Source organism: Falco punctatus, assembly GCF_963210335.1.
Source record: "Falco punctatus genome assembly, chromosome: 8".
NCBI classification, from domain to species: Eukaryota; Metazoa; Chordata; class Aves; order Falconiformes; family Falconidae; genus Falco; species Falco punctatus.
Window position 1 is genome coordinate 32,002,075 of NC_137588.1, and position 22,824 is coordinate 32,024,898.

Consider the following 22,824-nt stretch of genomic DNA (forward strand, 5'->3'; position numbering starts at 1 on the left):
CCATTTACAACAAGTCATATTAACCCTTAAGGATTTCTGTAATGCCAAAAGGCATAGCACCTGGGACAGATTCCTCTGAGAAAAAGTCCACATAGTGAAGGACCATTTCCCCTCTCTTGTTTCATTGCTGGAAGCACATGGTTTCTTTCATTTGTTCTACGTGCCATATATACAATTGCCTCCAAGATTTCATGTGAAGTGTTGGGTTAGAAATTACTGTAAGGGGGATGTGTCCCAGGGAATGAGAGCAGGGAAACCAACGAGGAAAGTACTGAGAAGCTGACGGAGGGAGCTGTCATATGTGAAATGAATACAAAGCAAATGAGTTCTGGGGAGGTGGATAATTAGGACTGGGGAGGAGGAAGGAAGCATATTAAGATGGGAAAGAACCGGAATCAGGATTAATAACAAGAGCATGTCCTTAGTGTCTTGCACCAAGGAGAAATATGTATGCCCCCTGTGCTGTTCACTGCAAAAGGATTTGTTATTGAATGAATGGTATTTAACAGTAATAATCATACAGGCATAATAAGCATGGATTAGACAAGGATTTTTGCACAGGATTTAGATTTCATTTAAGTTACATGAACACTGCATTGGTGTACAGAACTCAGCATGCCCTGGATTTTTCCATCTAAGTACTTACACCATGGATATCACAACAGCACAGTAAGTGAGCATCACAGTGAGGAGCTTTCCTGGAGATTTTGAACATGGGGGTGTTGTTAGACCTGAGGTAAGCTCCATAAGATTTCTGCAGTAAAAGGAGTCAATAAGCTTAGTGTCTTCTGCAGAGGGATTTGACTGAGGGTCTAAGTGAGGCTCATGTAAGCATGTTACTTTCATCCTTAGCCCATTTCAAATGTCTGTGCAGAAAAAGGACAGAGGCCTTGGGGTACAGATGTTGACTGGGAAAGGCACTGAACTGGGATCTGTGTTTGTGAAAATGCATGTGTTTGCAGAGAGCTTTATAAGAAGAGTGACCAAGAATTTACTAAACTACAAAAATTTCTTACCCATATGCCCAGAAAAGAGTTCTCAGTGATCACAAGGGCTCAATTTGTTGTTGATACCTGTTCCTCTCAGCCCAAAGCAGCTGCTTGATCAGGTGAAACAATTCTGTTTCAGTTAGTTTTACCATAGAATCATTTAGTTTGGAAAAGGCTTTTAAGAACATCAAGTCCAATCATTAATGCAGGACTGCCAAGTCTATCACTACTACGTCTTTTAAATACCTCCAGGGATGGTGACTCAACCACCTCCCTGGGCAGCCTGTTCCAATGCCTGACCACACTTTCAGTGAAGACACTTTTCCTAATCTCCAATCTAAACCTCCCCTGGTACACCTGGAGGCCATTTCCTCTTGTCCTATTGCTTGATACTTGGGAGAAGAGACCGACCCCCCCCTGCCTACAGCCTCCTTTCAGGGAGCTGTAGAGACCAATAAGGTCTCCCCTCACTCTCCTTTTGTCCAGGCTACACCACCCCAGTTCCCTCAGCTGCTCCAGACTTGTGCTCCAGACCCTTCCCCAGCTCCGTTGCCCATCTCTGGACACGCTCCAGCACCTCCATGTCCCTGCTGTAGCGAGGGGCCCAAAACTGAACCCAGGATTCGAGGTGGGGCCTCAGCAGTGCCCAGTACAGGGGGACAGTCACTGCCCTGGTCCTGCTGGCCACACTGTTTCAGATACAAGCCAGGATGCTTTGGCCGCCTTGGCCACCTGGGCACACTGCTGGCTCACGTTCAGCCAGCTGTCGACCAGCACCCCCAGGCCCTTTTCCTCCAGGCACTTCCCAGCCCCCTGCCCCCAGCCCGTAGCGCTGCGGGGGGTTGCTGTGACCCACGGGCAGGACCCGGCACTGAGCCCTTGTTGAACCTCATACAACTGACCTGGGCCCATCGGTCCAGCCTGTCCCGATCCCTCTGCAGAGCCTCCTGCCCTCTGCACATCAACACCCCCCATCCTGGTGTCACCTGCAAACTGACGGAGGGAGCACTCGATCCCCTTGCCCAGATCATCGATGAAGACATTAACCAGGACCGGCCCCACCACTGAGCCCTGGGCAGCACCACGTGTGCCCGGCCACCAGCGGGATGTGACTCCATTCCCCACCACCCTGGGCTCGGCCGCCCAGCCAGCTTTAACCCAGCACAGAGCACCCCCGCCCAAGCCAGGAGCAGCCAGTTTCCCTGGGTGAATGCTGTGGGAGATGGTGTCACAGGCTTTACTAAGGTCCAGGTAGGCAACATCCACAGCCTTTCCCTCATCCACTAGGCAGGTCACCCTGTCAGGGAAGGAGACCAGGTTCATCAAGCAGGACCTGCCTTTCATAAACCCATGCTGGCAGGCCTGATCCCCCAATTGTTCTGCACGTGCTGTGTGATGGCATGTGGGATGATTGTTCAGTAACCTTCCTGAGATAGTTTCCTGGATCCTCCTTCCTTCCCTTCTTGGAGATGAGTGTCACATTTTAGCTGCATCCCCTCACTTGATTGCAGTTTGGTGCTTGAGGTCTCCCTGAGTTCTCTGCTAAAAGCCCAGAAGCCTGGTCCTGTAAAGCAGAGGGTCTCGGTTTCTATTGACATTAATGAAAGACTCACAGTGTCTGCTAAGAGCTCCCGCTGACAGGTGCTCAGTGAGCCAGTGCTGTTAGAGCCCTGCATCCAGGAGCTGTGTAGCTTCTGTCTCTGGCTCCAGCCTTACTGATGGCATGGTTAGAGACTTTGCCACCTACTTACAGAAATGAGATCTTACTTCCAGCCGTCGGTACTGGTGCCCCCCTCCAGTATTCCAGTTATGTCAGTACACACTTGCAACTTTGTGGCTAGCTTGTTTTGCCAGGGCTTTCAATAGTCCTAAAATAAGAAAAACAAGCTTTGAAAATGTTCCTAACAAAACAGGGTCTTATGTTTAAGCTATAGAAGGAATATACAGATCTCTACATTTATGGATCTGGAATAGATGTTGAAAAGCAACATTTAGTCAAAGTATTTTAAGTTGCTTTAGCATCTTTTTCTCTTTCTTTTCTCATGCATATGGACTCTTGCACAGAGCACATAGTATCTGTTCTCTCCTGAAACCTTGTTTCCATATCTGGCATCTACTCTCTCATACTACCAGTGAAAAATGCTTTCTTTCATGATCTGAAGTTTCCCTTAGCATAAGGTGCCTTTTTTGGTATAGAGGTTCTCACTAGACAACTGTTCTTCCCCGTTAATAAAATCAGAACTGGGATCCCAGTGCTGGGAAGGAGAGTCAGCTATCAGCCTAAATAAGCTGCCATGTGAATAGAAGATCATCACTTCATACCATCCTTTGTACCTAAGCCCACTCTGAAACGAAAACAACAGAGCACAAGCCCTGTGTTCAACATGAAATGTTTGTTCTGACAGAGAATTTCTATCTTCAAATTTCTAAATTCATATCAAAGGGAGAAACTGTATATCCATTCTTAAAAATCTGTCTATTTCCCCAAATGAACTTATGCCAGTTCTAATCACTTTGATTCAATTACTTCACACATCTTAGAACAAAGGAGGCTGTAATAAATCAGGTGAGAACTGAAAGTATGTAGCAATAACTCCATTGTAACAGCAGTTTGTCATTAATCTTCAATGTTTATTCAAATGTGTTCTCTGTCATGTTTCTTTTTTTTTTTTTCATTTTAAAATAATTGAACTCTTGCTTCTGAGTATTGCTTCTCCTTTGTGTTGAAGCACATCAGTGCTCTCTGTCATTCATTAGCCACTATTAGGTGTTCTGATGCAGCTGAATAAACAGTATGATGTTCTGAATGCATCTTTACTGATTTTTTTCTGAAGCTCAGTGGAAGTAAAACAGGACTCAGGCTCATGGATTCCCCACATTAATGGGTTTTACTGGTCTCATATATTTTTGGGTTGGGTTGGGTTTTTGTGTGTAAACAAACTAAAGAACAAAGTTTGTCTGGAAGCAGAAAAATGTTATAAAAAGGGGTGGTTGTGCAGAGTGTGCGTTGACAGATTCCTTGTGATACTGTAAGCATAGATGTCACGTGCTAAAGAGATTTCAGAGTGGGATCAGCATCTTTCACTGTGGAAAGCTCTGAGAGTGGCAGCTAAACTGTGACAAGTCTGCAATCCCCCTCACCTAATCATGGACATGAAAGAATTATTGCAGAACTGTGGGGTAAATCCTCTCCAGCATCTACGAGAATTACAAAACCCTTCATCTTAAAACAGAAAGGTGAATCCTGCATAGACTGTGTCTCTCAGTTCAGGAACCTGCATGCTGGGACTTGCAGTCTTTGCAGGCTATAGCTCTGAATTAAATATGCAGCTAGCTGACATCTGTTCTGTTTAATATGAAGGAGGCTTCTGACAGGTTGCTAATGCTTTCCACAATTTGTTGCCCCCAATCTAAAGTGAAGAGTTGTCAGAGCAGGAAGTAATCACCAAGGGCTCTGTGGGAACTGTTCATTACTTTGACCACTGCTGGTCACACTTATTAAGATCCTGTTCTTGGTATCTGTAGGAAAGAACAGATTTTTGCAATACCAGGAGATCATTATAGAAGTTTTCAACTTCCCTCAAAGCACAAACAGAGCTCATTTCTGCTAATTGGATTGTAAAATCAAAATGTCTTCATTATTAGTTATGTTCCAAAGGAGCTTGCAGCTTTTTCACAGTGTCAGGATTGGTTCCTGCTACTTTCTGATTTATCAGTCAAGGCCGCAGGGGGTCTGCCCCTGTGTACCAATAGCATTGTGAACATTTGCTTTTCTGCCTTTCTATCCACCAGTAGAAAGCTTGGGGACAAATCTAATAACAACAGGACAAATTCACAAGTACGCACCAACTGCTTTGTGCTGCTGCTACAACTGAAAGTAGCTACAAACCCAGTTTTGCCATCTGGTTTGAGGAAGTGTGGGATTGTCTTGCCTGCTGAGCAGAGCAGTACAGGGAACTGGATAAATCTACATCAGAAGTGCTCTTCCTGGTGGATGTTATTCTAGTGGTGGATGTCACCTAACCTTGTGGAGGAGGGGGCAGGACTCCTTTTGGAGCTTACCATTGACATTTCTGTTTCTGCTGCAAGAGGTTTGTTGCTGATTTGGCAGCTCTGACAGTACAAACTTCCTCCCCATGACCCAAGTTCAGACTCCACAAGCAAAGCGCATGAGAATCCTCTGAAGGCATTTGTGGTACTGATTTTTCAGATGTGGACAGTTGTCCATCAGGAAGGGCAATCATCTGCCGGAGACTGATTGCTGTCTCTGGATTGGCTTTGGAGCAGCAAAATGGAAGTAGAAAAGATGCAAAGTTCAAAACTGAAAATTGGGAATTACAAATGACAGGGATTAACTGCCTTGCCTCCTGTCATGCAGGATGTCTGTCCTGCAGTGGGATTTCTGATTTGATGTGTAAAATAGATACCTCAGTGCTTTCCATCTTCCTTATAAATTCAGTCTGCCCTGTGCTGCCAAATGTGTTTGGTTTTTTCCAGGCAGCTAAATACATTGGCTTCACAGGGCTTGGAACTGAACCTGATCTTTTTGATGGGACTGTGAAAACAATAACAATGCCTTGCTCCACTGCTACAGCTAAGGATGAGGAAGGCTTGCGTATTTCCTTCATGCTAAGTGTGCCCTATAGCATAGTTACAGCAGTCTGAGGCCACTTTCTGTCTGATTTGCACTGGATCATCCAACACACTTGTGACCTTTCAGTGCAAGAGGGCAGAACATTAACTGAGTGATGGCGTAGTTCCTGCTTTATGTTTCCAGAGTCTGGCACCAGTCACCTCACAGTCCGTCCACTACTGACTGTAAGGAAATGGCTCTGAATCCTGCTGCTGCTGAAAGTGGAACATGGTGTGCTGTGCTATTTGTAGTTTCCTGCTGCCGACACTGGGTACGCAGTTACTATTCCTCTTGCTTCCTCCATGAACATTAGAATGGGTCCAAAAATAATTGAAAGCAGTATGTTCTGACGGAATATTTTTGCATTTGCACAAATTTCCTCATTATTTTGCTTGCCAATTTTGATAGGGAGCATTTTGAGGCTGTTTCAGCTTCTCCAATTTGGCACCACTGGGAGGCACAGGAATTCTCCCCTGATCAGCATGGCAAGAGAAAGTGTTTTGGCATCTGAATACAGTCTTAAACCTCATTTTTAAGGATGAATATAGCATATTATAGCCACAGTGTTCTGATTTAACTAATGAGGACAAGAAGACCCAAATGCTCTAAAGGGCAACGAAGCCGACACATCTAGAAGAGCAGAAAGAGGCCCACACATACAGAAAAAGAGAAGGCGGCTGCTTTTTTTATTTATTGCTTTGATCCTTGAGAAGGTTAGGTGATAAGAGCCTAGCTGTCAGGAAATAATATAATTAAACTGTGTATGAGGTTCACAGACTTATTGTGCAGCATCTTTCAGATGCATCTATGTGATTATTCCAAAATTAATGTCTTCCTGGCCTGGCTGAAATGCTTAAATGGCCCACACTTGGCAGAGCTTGGGGTCTTAAAATTATATCCTAAATTAGCCTTCATGTCTATTTGTAGTGAACACATAAGGGTGGGTGTACGGTTGAGAGGTTACCTGCTAAGGAGCTGGTGATGGTCTTAAGAGGTGAAACCAGGAGCATGGTCTGTGGATTGTTTCCAGGAGTATCGCTGCCGCTTTAAGCCAGGTGGCTTTTCTTCTTACATACCATGCACATTATGAAAACTAATTCAGAAATGTTTTCTTGAACCCTCATGTATTGCGAGGCCCCTCCATATTACTTGTCATCAAAATCCTGGATGCCTTATGTCCTGCACAGATGCTGAAAAGGTGTTGCAAGTAAGGCAGTTGAGCTGAGGAATTTTGCTCAGTTTATTGCTGATCACCACAAACTTCTGGTCTTGATTTGGGTATTGAGAGGAAAACATAGGACACAGATTCAATTTCCCTGATTCTTGTTGAGGTTTATACCCAGTCCATCAAAATTCCTCTGGTGGGATGACAGGCAGTGGAGGATGTCTGGGATAATATTTGCAGGAGTGAATTTCTGCTGCCGTTACAGCTATTTTCTGATTCTTATTTATTTTCTACTGTTGTTCCTTAATGTCCCTGCCCAGCGTGAGCCACTCACTGTCCCTCAGGGGCACCGCTGCCCCCTTTGCCAGGGAGGACCCCACAGCGTGTGTCCCTCTCAGTGTCCCCCTCAGCAGCTGCCATTTTGTTTCCCTAAGGCCTTGTATCCAGGCGCTTCTCTGGCAGATGGGTGCTTTGGCACAATGGTCAGGCTCTGGTGTATGGTGGCATTCCTGCTGCCACCCCCCTCTGTGCCAGATCTGGTGGGAACCGGCTTGGACCGGCTCGAGGGAGCTGGCGGCCTCCTGACAGACTGCCCACTGCCCTGCTGGTCACCCGCCATTGCACAGAGGAACGAACAGTCACCCTCACACCCAGCAGATCAGTGTTCACAATCCTTTCAGCCCTGGGAAATCAGAAGCCACTGTGAGGGGTGAGTTGGATTTTAAGTTTTTTCCCAACAAGTCTGTTGGCTGAAGGAGGTCTTATGTGTCCCCAGGTCGGGACACCATCCCCCCTCCAGTTTGCCAGTGTCAAGGGAAAACATTGAACTGGTTGATTCATGGGATGGGGAAATAGCTGGGAGTGCCAGGCATCCCAAAATCCAGAATAATGCTGATATCCTCATGGGTCCATCTGTGCAGAGATCCCAGCTCCAGCCCTGAAGTGTCATGACGTGTCGGGAGTTTAAACCCGTGATTACACCACAGCTGTGTCTGTGGGCCTCACACACAGGTGATTTGGGTAAGGGAAATGCCCCACTTCTCATACGCAGCAGTAAGCATGTGCGCGGCTGTTTTGTTTTTAATGGCAGCTATTTGGAGTCATAGGAACACTACACATTAAGCCAGGAATAGAACCAGGGTCAATAATAAAGTCACCAAACTTGTACAGCACTTTCAAGTTAATGAAATTCTGTCTCACAGATTCTGAAAACTGAGAGGAAGATCCTTTATCTGGGGAGCCCACTCTGCTTTTTTCATCATTTCCACTGGTTTTTCCATTCACAAGGCTGTTGTCTATTTATCTCTTCTAGTATTACATTTCTTATCCAGCCAATTAATTAATTTGTATGTAGACAGCAAGCAGTTCTTAGTAGAATGCCTGTTCCCAGAAAAGGCCGTTTCCACTTTATGGAATAGAAAATCCTTTCCAGGAATACCTGAGTGTTTGATGGAACTAAATGTGGTGGAAAGGTACAATATTTCAAAAAGCAAGCAAAAGATGCAGATGCATAAAATAACACCCAGATATCATTAGTCATATTTATGTGTTCAGTATCTGTAATTTTCTCCCATCTTCAACAGTAAAAGTATTGCTTCTCTATTCAGCATTATAGGAATCACATGTCTGTCTTTGTGCATGGTTGTGGCTTGATACCTGTCAGGAAAGATAACCCAGATATCTTACTCTGGCATTTACTAGGAACATTCAGCGTGAGTATTTTGGAAATGGTGTTCTGCTACTAATACAAAAGGTGTTTGTCAAGTCACACATATAGCTAATTGTCTAATGGGTTGACAGTTGGGCCCATTGTCTGGAATAATTTAATGTGCTGTAGCTTAAATTTACTATAGTGTATAAATCATATGCACCGATATTTGTAATGGAAAAACTTTGTTCATGCAGCACTGAGGATACACAAATACAGCTGTGGGGCTGAATCTTCAGCTGGTGTAAATTGGCCTCATTGGAACAGCACCAATTTACCCTGGCTGTGGACCGAGCCGAACACATGTGAAAGGGAAAGATCTGGCAGAAGTTTCCGCTTGTCCATCACCATCTGTAAACAAGAGACAAAACCAAACACAATTTTGTATGTAGGCCCTGGGTTAGCAAAGCATTGGGATGTACGCTGAGTTCTATTTTAAACCTACAAGTACTTTGGTTTAATTAAGGCTGTATTTATAGAGTGGTGATAGGAATTACAGCAGATTGGTAATGTTTTCTGTTGAAACAGTTTTCATCAAATTTATTGATTCATGACAAAAGTAAAAAAAAGCTATCCAAGTATTCTTGAAGTCCAAAATTTATTCTGGGGCAAGTACATTCCTATCCGAGAGAAGACATTTTCTTAGTGGCCCTTCATGTAATCAGCCCAATGTCTGGGCCCCTGTGAGCATTGATGGGTGTTAATGGCCCTGACCAGCCTCACCTGGGGCCTCCCCAACCCCTGCCCAGGGTCCAGGAGCCCTGTTGCAGCTCAGCTGTGGGGTATCAGCCTCCAGCTTTGCCACAGCCCTGTCCTACCCGTCATGAACCCTAGTGAACCAGGCACTGATCCACTGATTTTGTGCCATGACCTGGGACCTGCTTTGCCCCTGTGGACCTGTGTTGCAATCATGGGGCTGTGTCTGAGCCTGGTTACCCTCACTGGACCTGATCCTGACCTGCTGAATGACTTCATAACTTAAGCTTGGACTTGTCTTACCAACACAACTTGCCTGATGATCTCTTGATTAAACCTGGATGCTAATAGCTCTCAGGGGCTGTGGGACAGGCTGTGACTAATGAGACCCATCTTACCTGCTGGGTCTTTGTTTCTGGCTCCTCAGCCTTTGAGAGGCAGCTAGCTTGGACAGCCAGCGCCAGCCCACTGTTCTGCTGAATTTAGCTCAGAGGCTTGAGCAGAGGGATTCTTCTGTATCACAGGTAAATGTCCTGATTGTTTAGACTGTTGGCTCTTCTCATGTGCTCCTTTGTGGATGTGTTGCACTTTTGTTGGCCTTTTCCAGATGTAAAGGTGACCTACATATGGCTGATTCCAATTAAACTGTAGTTATGGTTCTTGTCTGGAGGCACTAGGGGACTTTCTTGATTGATTGCTTTTTGTAAAGGTAGCTCATGTGCAATTCTTTCCAGGATCAGGCCCTTCCGTATCAGGATAGACTGTGTGTGTACTGCAAATCTGTTGCATGGTATTCTTTTTTGTGTTCAATTACTGGCTACATTCAGTTGCAACAATGTAAGGAAAATGGCTTAATTTGTCTTTAATTCAATTGTTGTGACTACTTGGTTTCACTTTAAAAGACAGGAGTAGACCCTGTAGCTGGAAACTTAGTAAACCTCAAGAGAGGGACTCTGGCAGTTACTGCTCCATGTGTGTTATTATTTTGTTTAATTTGTGAAAACATATGAAAATGAACTTGCTTAGCTGTAGATACCCTCAGAGCAGAACTTTCCACTTTCTGTTGTAGATTAGTCAATTTAACACTGGCTGAATAGTTTTGAAAATACAAAATGCACATGGGCTCTTATATGGACCTTTCTTTAATAAGCAATGCATGCTTATCTCTAGCATTTTGCAACCTGTGGAACATAGATATTAAGTTCTTTAGTAGTTGGTAAACTTATTCAATAAAACATATTTATTGTCTATAGACTTTAATTTGCTATAGCACTTGCCTTGAAAAATTTTACAGGGTTCACAATTTGGCAAAGATTGGAAAGCACTGATCTAATAGGGATGTCATCTGGCATGTAATTAGTCCTCTACCCTCTACTCAACTACAGGCAAGACATTCATTTAGATTAACACTTTCTTTTCTTTTTGTTAGCAGCATATGGAGGTATAGTGGGAGAATACACTTATGCCTGGTGCATTACATGTGAGACTGACTGGAATTTATTACAAAACCCTGCCTTATAGTTTTTTCCAGGTGCTCTTGGACTTGCTCTTCTTATTTGCAACATAACCTGATTGTGCTTGTCAGAGCAAATCCAGTAAACGCTACTGGTCTTTATTGATAATTACGCAAGAGGCTACCAAGAGAAAAGATAGGTAATGCAGGAGGTATTGATGTTGATTCAGTAGCTGTTGCTCTCCCATTTTTCTATCTTCTTTCCTAAAGCTGATGTGAGAAGCACTTAACGGGTGATCCTAGATGATGTCAGCTAGAGTATTTCCAGCAAAAAATCAACATTCCACAAAGTTCTGTTGGTACCTTAGTTTGGATAGAAAGGTAACCTTGAACTAGAACAAGTGCAGAGGGAGGCTGTGTATCTTGTGAAAAAATAGAAGAGCTGGGCTCTAGTAAAACAAACAGCAGAGGAGACAATGAACCCTCCCTGTCCATGCTGGAAAAGGTTAAACATCTGGGAGGAAAAATTTTTTAACTTAAAGGACAGTGTTGACCTAAGAGCAAATGTGTATAAACTGGTTGTGAATCTGATTTGGGTCAGAGAGTATACGAAGATTTCCTTAATAAGAGCAAAGGTTTCTGGAACTGCTTCTCATAGGAGGAGCTGAGCTGTGGCACTTAAACAGATGAAGCTGCACCTGAAAACCAGTTATGAAAGGAATTTTTATACCGTGGTTCACTACTTCTGGCAGATATTGGACGTGACCTGGGTGGCCCATTGGGACTGTTCTCTTGATATGTATCCTGCATTGTTCTTCAAGACAGTGTGGTTATCGTTCTGCCCTTACTTACCCATATGAGGTTGATATTTATGGCTCAGAACTTACAGAGAAGATGATTTGCTAAAAGCAGGTTCATAATTAATTCCAGCCTTATCATATTGTTACATAGATTTGATATTTATTAGCTGTATAAACAATTTCATTAATAAATATATTCCGTTCACTGGCTGCCAAAACCATGAGGGCTGTAATCTTCCCATCAGAACCACTTGGCATCGATTGTGCTGCCAGCCAAGTGATGGGAACATCATCCCGTGGTGTTCTGCACCACTGTTTGAGTCCAGTGCTAATGCTCTTCAGCGAGCTTTGACAAAAGCTGGAGAGCAGAGGTTATTTGAAATGATGTTATAAATCTAATTTTCTCTGAGGTGGGGCTGGACTGCACACGGTCTGCATACATGCTGTTCCATATCCGTGTGCTTCTTCTCTGTTCTCAAACAGCTGCTCTTGCCCTGTACTCACTAGCCTGCCAGATGTTACAAATCCAGGGAAAGTATGGAGTCACATTCTCCCTCTGTAGGACTTATTCATGACCAGCTTGAGACCTGCTGTTCGGTCTAACACGTAACCTGGATTTTCTAGTAACTCATCAACTATGATGACAGAACATGAGGTTAAGAACTCGTTGTTGCCAGCACAACTAATGTTGGAGATATGATTTGATACCCCAGGTTTCAAGTGAAGTGGCCTCAAGACCACATGTGTATTAATTACTGGCTCATGTATGATCATTAATGACAGGGTAGATGGTTTAGCAAAGCGTTGGGTGGAGACCCTTTGGATCACTCCCAGTTCTTCTGACTTTCTCATAAGAGACTAATTTTCTTAATTAAATGTAGCACTTAACATTCTTCAGCATATGCATTTGCTTTCCTTTTATGTATTGTTAGAAACAGGGACTACACAAGATAATCACATTGAAAGTTTATCTTCTATTTTAAGTATCCTTAACCCTTTCCCCCAGCTACTTAGTCACTGGAAAACTCTTAACTACTTAATTAGTCTCCAGATTATCTACAGCATTGTGGAGAAGTGCCAGTCTGGGAGACATTGAGGACAGTTGGTTTACGTATTTTAAGTGATATAATGTCCAATCTTAGTTATTCTGCGCTCCTGTTTAGTGTGAATTCATGACGGCAGGAATGATTAGCCGACTTAAGAGAAGAATTAACTCTCTGGCAGTCAGCGCGACTCCAACTAAGAAGTAAGTCAAAGGAATAATTAAAGGTCCATTAATTTGATGATAATCAGTAAGCTAGGTTTTTTAAGGCAGTCTTTTTCATGAATGGGATGAGATCAGTTGATGCCGGGCTGTACAGCAATGTTGTAATGACACGGAAAATCTCAGTTAGCTGACACAGTGTATCTGATTTAAGCTGATCTCACAGGGCACATTATCCAGACTTTGCTATTCATTGTATTAAAACCTCATTCCTTTGTCAGGGAAACTAACTTATCAAAGGATGTTGAACATTATTCTAGAAGCCCAAGTTAGCCCCTTGAAACTGGGGCGGCCCTCTCAGGGTTAAGTAAAATAGCAATTCTTGGGTCATTGCCATGATCACATCCTTAATGGTGTGCTTTAATTAAGCAAACCAGGCAACACACTCACTTCAGGAACACAGGAAGCATCAGTGTTTCTCATGTGGAAAACAAGTTTAAATTGAAAGCTTTCAGGAAATATTGCTAGTAATATGGGCCAGGACAGACAATGCTGACAGAACTTCATATAAAAACCTCCTGACCACACATTGCAAACTCACAGCATCATCACAAGTCACCCAACATCTGGTATCTTCAGAGCCTCAATTGCCAGTCATATTATTATGATAAAATTTTTAAGTCCATTTTAGACTTTGTGGTCAAAGATAAAAATTTAAAAACACAATCCATTAGATCTCAAAAGCAAGTAAGACCCCATTCTTATGTAGTTCTTTATTTAAATCCTATAATTGTTAAGCAAGTGTGATCTGTGGGACTGTGTGATGTTTATAATTTCCATCCATCCTTGATTAGGAGGGTGAAAGTACAAAGTTTTTCATGGTGCTAGACCTGTGCCATGAAGAAAACCCAGTACTCTTTTATGGGTACTTGGGGAAATATCTATAGTTAAGGAAGCATTAAGCAGAAATGCTTGAGAAGTTTTTGAAGGAACCAGCCCTGGAAACGAAAGTGATCTAGACAAATCCAAGCAGTACTGTGCCCAGGCCATGCTGTTTTGAGGGTCAAGTTAGCATTTCCACACAGCACTGAATTGTGCCATGCCAAGGTACCAACTCATCTGGAACTTTTTTGAGTATCTCGGATGTAGTAATGCACTGCATAAGGTAGACACGTCTGCAGTCTTGCAAAGGTTGCTGTGTAAAGCAGGAATGATTGTAAATACTGCTTATTATTCATTAAGACTCAAGAGCGATGAATTTCTTTACAGACTAAAGTGCATAATTAACCCTACTTTAGGCTGTAGTGAATCTGCATTTTTTCACTCTGCACTCATTCCTAGGCATCTTGCTTTATTTTCTCTCTGCTCCAAACCACATGAAACTCAAAACTTCTCATTCTCTGGGCTTTCAAGTGAGACTTGAATGAGTTGGGGAGAGACTCCAGACCATATTGATGGGGGTTAATTTGCTACAGGCATAGGCCAGCTGAAACCCAAGTAATTTTTTATGGTGAGGATAATAGAAAGATTCAAAGTCTAAACTGAAATTGAAACTCCCAAAATCTGCTGTTGTCCATGAACAGAAATTTAAAAAACGTACTATTTTGGAAGGTGATACAGATATCATCATTGAGGTCTGTTACTTAAAACTGTGGAAAGTCATCCACACAATTGCTGTTGTGTATTTCAGTTGATTAAACAAGACAAAAAGATTAATTCTCTCTTAAATTTCTTTTTTATATATAGTTTATTATCGTATTTTAAAAGGAAGAAGCATGGTTTAACTTAACCTAGATTCTTATCCAATAATATGTGTATAGATTAGATAGAGGAAATGCTCCCTATCCACAGAATAATAGATTACTTGTTTAAATTATTTGTCTTAAAAAGATCCTGGTTTGGCTTTGCTGGACATAAAATAATAGATTTACTGTTTATTTTTAGTGGATTGCTGCCAGTTTTCTTCTCCCTGAATGTCTTCAGATTGTTTAAAACATTTTAAAATGTTCACATCAAACATATATCTACTTACAAGAAATCTCTGTTGGTTTCTCAGCAGAGATGTAAAATCCTGTTGTTGGGACATGAACTTTGCTGTTATGGAATTTTTATTTCTTGGTTTTATGGCTTTTTTGCTTTAAGCCCACAAGTGTGGCAAATTATTTTGTGCTAATGTTTCTTATTAAATCTTAATAAAGTGAGAAAAAGAAATTCAATGAGAAAGCTTTAGGTGTCTCTTCAGGTTATAGAAAGTTGTTTTATTCTGTTTAATTGGCAATAATGTTTGAAACCCTGAGCTCATCCTTGCAAAAATCTTGTTATTTAGACTTTCTGAAAAAATGGCGATAGGCCTGATTTTGATCAGCTCCATGGGTACAAATGAGTAAGTAACTGTGTCAATGATATTACTTTGGACTTGTGTCTTTATAAATTGAACCAAATTTGGCCTTTAAGACTATTCATCAACAGAAAATACGAGCTAGCATAGACTCTGTAGTTGCAAGTGTATTTTCATAAATAAAGGATTAAGAAGTCAGGCATACGTGACAGATTTGGGGGAGCAGGTCAGTGTAGTGTGTCTGTGACACTAGAGCACTTTCAATGTTTATTTGCCTTTTGATGAAAGGGATATTCAGTATTATTTCTGTAAATCCACTGCATAAAGCAGTGCACTCCCATGCTGAATCAAGTGCCCAGCATGAGATTCTGAGTTTATTGCAGGAATCTTAGGTGACCCATACAGGGCCTTTCCTCTACGCTTAGGAGCACTGTCTCTACAGGTAACCGACCCTGAGAAACTATGGCAACATAGAGTCCCTGAGCAGTGGGCTCTGAGTGTTCTTCAGCTGTCACAGGCCAAAAATTGTTATTCGGTGCTAAAGAACAGAACAGCTCTTGACTGGAAGATGTGTGAATGTTATAAGAGAGATCTGGAGTGATCCTTTGACTGTAAGGTAATTGCTTAGAAGGTGGTTGCGTCACTCGCCTTTTAACCCTGAAACCTTTCTCTTAACACCAGGGACTGTATTGACATGACCTCCACTGCTTCTTTAATTAGTTTTTATTTCCTTATAATTAATTAATAAGGTGTAGGTATTTTATTATGAAAGAGTCCTTATTAATGGACAGTTCTCCAGCTTGCTGGGGTGGAGATGAGGGAATGTGGTTTGAAGGGATTCTGTAACAAAAGTATTGCAGGAGAGAAGAAATCTGAGATTGCAGTGCCTGCAGAGCAGTAGATGGGAGTAAAGAATGAAAGGTTCTTACTTTGAATGAAGTCTCTAGTCTCTAAAACTAGTGTGTTAACCTTTGAATGTATTTAGTCTCTAACACATAGAACAAACCAAAACAGAAACAGTTTCCTAGCTGACTATCGACAGCTTATAATGAATGAATATGCGGCAGATTGAAATGTCATATTAACGTGCTATAAAATAAGGAATGCATTTCATCAGCTTTATTCAATAGATTTCTATCTGAGTCTGAGGTACTGAACTATCCATTTTGCTTGGAAATACATTTAGAAGTGGGAGAAGTTGAAATGTGTACTCTTTATAGATATTAATAAAATACTTTTTTTTTCTCTCTTCATCCCAAAAATAATAAGTGAAAGGTAGACTGTGTTCTGGCTTTGGAATTGGAAAGATCTAGGAAATGTAAGTGTAGGAAGTCTGCTGGCTATTGAAGTGTAACATTTGGAAACTATGTATAGATGAAAAGGGGGGGGGGGGGCAGGGGGAGAAAATTGCATCAATAATATTTATGGAATCTTTGGTCCATTTCTGGGTTAAGGGTACTTTATGAACTGCTAGATCTTTGGTCAGTGAAGCAACCCCTGATTTTAGGTCCCTCTGCTGCCATCTTTCTGTATATGAAATTCCCATTACTTATAGGAAAAGACTGTGGGATCAGCTTACTGAGGAACATGTTTCATGAATTATGTTTCCTGACTCATTGTTCTGCTAATAACAAAATATGGTCATAACTTAAATGCTTACATTGCTCAACAAAGCTTATTTTGATGAGGAACATAATGAGGGTGGTGGGGTTTTTTTGTCTAGGTTGTGTATACATCTGTCTCAGAACTGGTTTTCTGTATTTCACACTGTCTCTTATTTTTTCATAGTTGCTTTAATACTTTTTTTCCCCCCTCCCCTCTATCCTATGTGGATACTTCTAGATGTTCGACTGGATCAGCCACAACAAAGAATTGTTCCTGCAGAGTCACACGGAGATTGGCGTGAGCTACCAACATGCCCTTGACCTACAGACGCAGCACAATCACTTTGCCATGAATTCCATGGTGAGTTGAAGGCACACTGTGAACAGCGGGTCTGTGCACGTGAGTGAGGCGAGGGCCAGCACGTGAGGCCACCTCCAGTTCAGAGAGCACTATGGACCTGTGAGAAGTGAAGCAAGGTCAGGCAGGGCTGTGGCAACAGCCCTCTTGCTGGAAAGCGGGGTGTTACTCTGTCCCCTCAAACACTAATATATGGTTATTTCCTTGGCTTAAGAGCAGCAAAGTCTGTGGAGTTTGTTTACATTCTGGAGAGCAAATACAATATTTTTTAAGTTTTTGACATTACTTTGACTGGGAATTAATGAGGGCTGTAGGTGGCACCTTAATTTATGCTTCTCCCCACACACCCTGCTAAGGTACCTTTCAAAACCCTAAAAAAGTGACACTAATCAAGCTGTCAGTTGTGGCCACGGTGGGATTTTGGCTTTTTCAGTAGTTGATCGGTCAGTCTCTTTGAATGCAACTCAATTTACCTTAGTTTTTAAGGGGGGGGGGGGGGGGGGGGACGACGACACGACTGTCAGTATACATTTATAAGTGCTTTGCACACTTACTTATTCTTTCCAGGCGTATAAGGTATTTGTCCTGGAAACTGCTCTGCTTTCAGCACAGAAATGAGGACAGAATGTATTGATGTTTTGATTGTTGCACTGGGTTAGAAAAATGCATGCATACCCCCTGCTGCAAATGCACAGAAGTCCTCTCTGAATGCTCTGTGTCAACTACACAAAAGGTTGCCCTGAGTAAACCAACTGCTGCAGGTGTACCTCTTCACGTTGTGCAGTCAGATTACGGTTGCACTTGGGCTGAGACCTCAAAGGTGGTGGCTGACATTTAAGTTGGTGGGTGTAAATCACTAGAGAGCCACAGCCTACTATGCTGCCAAACAGCAAGGTACTTGAGAGCAGTGATCTGAGATGTGAAAAAGAGGTCCCAACTCTCTGCTTTTAATAGTGTTAACCCTGGTACTCTGAGCAAATTCCAGATCAGGTGATTAACTCCTCTGACCTAAACTTCACCCACCATTTCTGGCTGCCTAGGTATTCCTCACTACAGCACTGTGCCGCACTAGGGCATTGCTTAATAGTGGAAGATGAGAAATGTTTATAAAGTCTGTTAATGTCTTTATTGTGATTATAATTGAAAGAAGTACTGAAAAACAAGCTCAAGACACCTGATTGTTTAGCTTGCCATCACAATGCCATCTAGTAAAATACAGGATAGCACAGCCTTTACGTAACACTGCTGGTCACAGGATCCCAACAAATAAATATGTCCTGGAGGTTAGTGCTTTAAAAGTCATTTGGCTTATGAAACATGCAAAGTCCATCATAATTCTTCAGAAAACACCATTAGAAGTGTCAAGCTGGAGCACCTCCCTTCATAACTTTTGTGATACGTCTGGTATTACTTTCTTAAAATAACTAGGAGGGAAACATGGAAAGAGATAATTGCTGTTAATAGAAAATTAATGAGTGGCAGGGAGTGTCCAGCTAATGGAAGAAAAAATATTTTCCTCCATTCTTCTTCCATCTGTCCCCAAGTGAAATTTTGGAAATGAGGAATGCAAGGGAGTGAGACATTTGCAAAGATCTTGGGGGAGCTTGTAGGGGCAGGGACCTGTGCTGTGGCTTGTGTTGTGAGTATAAGGGTGTTAGCATGCAGGAGATGTCAGCTTGCTGCATAAGGGTGTTGGACTGCATACATTTGTGGTAAAGCATGCAGGAAGAGCAAGAGGAGACTGAAACTGAAATTATTCTTTCCTGACCACAGCCCAACTCCTGTGGTAGATTGCAGTTTTGTCTCTTGGCATGCACAAGAACTATGTGAAGACATTGTAGTAAAGATGAAGCCCTGCACATGTTCAAGGCAAGAGTCAGTGACAGTCAGCAACGTAGTCAGGACAGATTGATTACTTGAATGAAGCAAGAACAGAGGATGTTGGGTGATGACTCTCAGCATATTGGTAGGATGTTACATACCCAAAGGCTACCCAGCAGCCTGAGCCATACTTCGGTTGCTGGAGAAATGGGACTAGAAATAGGGATTAGGTCTGTTCCGTGTAACAGCACTTAAGTGGAGTCTCTTGCTGATAACAGCAAAATTAATGGGAAAGAACCACCTCAGGTAACTGTAGCATCTTGAGGCAAGATATACACAGTCTATATGTTTTGCCAGGTTTTATGATGCACAGTCGGATTATGTGGGTTTTGGGTTTTTTTATCCAATATAGTTTCCTCTAAGTAAATTACAGTGGGTGATTTTAGAAATACATAATCATGTGATTGCTGCTGCACAACTGCCTTCATGCAACTGTCTTATTTTTATGGCAGTTCAGTTGTTCAGGCTACCATTTGATTTCTATTGGAGACTGTTGGAAAATGATGAGTGCATATTATTTGATAATATTATAGTAAAAGTAGGTGATATTAGATCACTGTTCTAGATGCTATACATTTTCAAAGGAAGAAAAGGTCTTTGCCTTGCAGTCTGTTGCCAGAGGCTCTGCTCCTACAATATTTATATAAACAAATTATTTTGCACATCAAGAAACTTCTTGTTACCCACTGATAAATATATGTGAAGTTAAGGATTAGGATTAAGCAACATAATGCGGAGGGTGTTAGAGAGAAAACTTTAGCTCTGGTGAATTTACTATTAGGTATGTACTCATTTGTGCTTATAATCCAGTATTCCTCAATCTCTTAATGTAATACCCTTGGCTGCAAACAGAAAAATGACAGGAATCCTTTCCTGTTTCTTTACCACACAATGGGGACTTTATAACCCTCAGATCTGTTTTCAGTCAGTCCCAGGTAGATTATTGTGACCCACCCAAGTCTGGAAACTTAAGATACTGGTGAGTTTTAATAAATTAAAACATTCATATCATTCATACCTGATGAGCCTTCAGGCTCTCTCATGCTGATTACAAAACTCAGATATTTAGCTAGATGCTTTGGACTCAAGACACGGAGATTTGTTCAAGAAGGATGACTTTTCAAACCCAGTTAGGTGCTCCTGCCTTTTTTTTTTAATATATATAAATCTTTTGGTTTCCGTCTCTTGAGGGTGAACTAGATCACACTATACATTTTTTCTCTGAGAATTTGCTTTATAATTGTGATTTTGCTAAAAATTTGCTTTAATTTAGCTTTTTTTTAATTAGTTCCAGCAACTGTTGAATTGAGAATAGTTCAGCTATCATGAATCTTAGTAACAAAATAATTAAAACTTTTAAGTACACTTATTGGTTGTGGGGCTTGGGGTTGCTTATGGTGTCTGGGGTTTCTTTTGTTTTGTCAATAGGTTAAAATCAGTATTGAGAGAATGCATGGAGGAGGACAACGTAGCTGAGGATGACTTTTGCAGGGAAAAAATCCTACAAACTTCAGCTGAAGTTGCATTAGATATTGGTTCACTAAGGTGTTTTCAGGAGGGTTTTTTTCATTATTCTTTTCCCTTTACACTATGCCTAGTGTACTTTAAGCCTTGCATAACTAATAATAGTTCAAATACTCTTTCCAGTTGCTCTAGAAAATACAGTCTTCAGATCTTTGTTGGGTAATGTCTTTTGTTGCATGCTCTTCCTATACATCTCTGTAGGCATGCTGTGACCAAAGCTACTTCTTGGAAAAACAATTTGTTACTCTTTTTTTACAATATTAATTATGCCTTTTAAATGAATTATGTGGGATTTGGAGAACTCATGTATTTGAGCTAATAAACTGTAGTGTGGGTTTTTTCTTTCAAATAAGGACCATCGATAATTTTTTCCTGTGATTCAAGGCAGTGCTTGTTTTCACTTCAGTTTCAAAATAAATTATATTAGTCTTTATCACAGCTGTATGATGTTTATAATGAAGAAATAATACTTTTCACAAAGATGAATATTTAGCTTCAACACCTTTTGAGTAATCTCAATCTGGTAAATTTACTAGAGAAAGAAAACCAACAGTGTTTCAGTATGACAAAACGTACTGGCTGTAGCTCTACACTTGGATACATGGTATACGTGCTATTTGTTCTGACTGAAGTTACTCGTATTTCCTTTGCTTGGACTTTTTTTATGCCCAGGTCTGTTAACCTCCTTAAAGAATGAGTTACTGCTTTCTGTGGAACATGCATTAAAATGGCAGTGTTCAATGCTGGCATTGCTGCCTATCCTGCTGTCAGGGAGTTAGCTGTCTGATACTATATGGAAATGCATGTTTTGCTAAGAAAGTCACAATATATTTCAAACACAATTATCACGTAAAGGCTAATGATAGCCTTTCAACAGCCAAAGTCTGTTGAAAATTTGCAACATTTTTCTTAAATGAATGATAATTTTCTGTATGTAGGCTGAGCTAAAATGCCATCCAATATTATTCTGCAACAGGCTACATGTAATTGGCCTTATTATAGAAACTTAAAGGTCTTAAAGATACCTCATACATTTGTTTTGTAAGTGAAACATTCCGCTTTGGATTTATGTGTTGGGTTCATTTCACAGATGGTTTCTAAACTCACAGTAACATAGTGCAAACTGGGTTGTTTGTGTTTTTTTTTTTTAAATTATTCTATTTTAAAGAAGTATTCAACAATCTAATTTCACCTTCAATTAATCTGCAAAACCCTCCTCCTGCAGCCCACCTTTGCTGGTTGCATCACAATATCTGAACTGTTCTCTAGGAAATGAGATGAACACAGCCAAGTTCATTGCAGATTTAATCACTTCTCTCGGCTTGTTTTTCTTTTGCAAGTGTAAGGTATTTCTTAATACGTGTATTAGAAGAAAGTATTATTCCAGCTAGGAACAAAATTAGGAGGGAAGGTCTCCCAGCATGCCCTCTAGATGATTAGGGCTGAATTAGTGTATTTGCTTGTGGGAAATCATTCCAGAGTTGAAACTCCACTACTGTTAGTGCATGTTGCTGAGACTAGAGATGTTATCCTACCAAGTGTTAGGGACTTCAGCAGTGATTACTTACACTGGAAGGAACAGCTATATTAGACATTGATGACCAGAATCAAGGTCTTGTTTAGGTGACAGAAAGGAACTAAGAACTGGTGGTCGTAGAGTGGTATGTGCACTCGTAAGGCATTGCACAAAGCTTTCCTAAACTGTAAAAGAAACTCTGCATTCTGTGGTGCTTATGCACATGTGGGGAAACTTTTGGTTGCCAGTCAATTGACTTCTAGAAGGCAAAAATCCCCCTTTTTGACTAAAATTTTGAAGCCAAAATAAAGTAAATGAAGAATTTACATGGACAGTACTTTTGGAAAATGTGCAAATACATGCAAAATAAAGGTTTTTAATGATAAGTTATATATGTTAGCCAAAACTTGGGTCTTTCCTAGTGTCACAACAACAGAATGTCAACTGAAGTGCTTTTGTTGTTAGTTCTAGATACTGACCTATTGTAGTTCTATATAGCCATAAATCAGTGATCCCTTGCTGTCCTCCTTGGGGGACATCTCTCAGTTTGAAAAAAGGTGAGGCCTTAGGTTATATTTAAAGTGAGACACTCTATGAGCCTGCTGGTAGTGGATTTTCCAGCCTAAAGGAAAAATAAAGTCACAGACATTAGCTGTTCTATTTCATTTATTTCCTATTAGGATAAAAAGATTGATATAATACTGACATAGAAAAATCTCAATGCATTCAGTTTTTAGAGGTGAATAAACCAGAGGGAAAGGAAAGTTTAACTGTGAAATGTCAGGAGTTGAATTTTGGCAGCATAGGTTTTTGTTCCATTTTACTTGGAACATCACACGTTGGCAAATAAACATAAAAAAAGTGGCTTGCAATTTTATTCTATTTCAAGCTGGAACAGAAATGTCTTGCATCTTGTGAATTGTGGTCAATTAATTTTTTTTCTCTTGAAACGAAA

At 41.2% G+C, this 22,824-nt stretch overlaps 1 protein-coding gene and 1 long non-coding RNA gene across 18 annotated transcripts in view; one reads left to right on the top strand and one right to left on the bottom strand.

Moving 5' to 3' along the window:
* Nucleotides 1–22,824, top strand: part of KALRN (kalirin RhoGEF kinase) — a 546,232-nt gene that overhangs the window by 237,957 nt on the left and 285,451 nt on the right. For all 17 annotated transcript variants that reach the window (XR_013930070.1, XR_013930071.1, XR_013930072.1 and 14 more), the window contains exon 6: nt 16,829–16,951. Coding sequence is in view for 10 of the 17 variants with exons in the window: in XM_080399718.1 (XP_080255844.1) it covers nt 16,829–16,951 (123 nt within the window). In the remaining 7 variants the exon portion in view is untranslated. The remainder of the gene's footprint in view (nt 1–16,828; nt 16,952–22,824) is intronic.
* The window catches only part of LOC308068714, a 292,607-nt gene that overhangs the window by 210,437 nt on the left and 59,346 nt on the right, over nt 1–22,824 (bottom strand). The gene's annotated exons all lie outside the window — the stretch shown is intronic.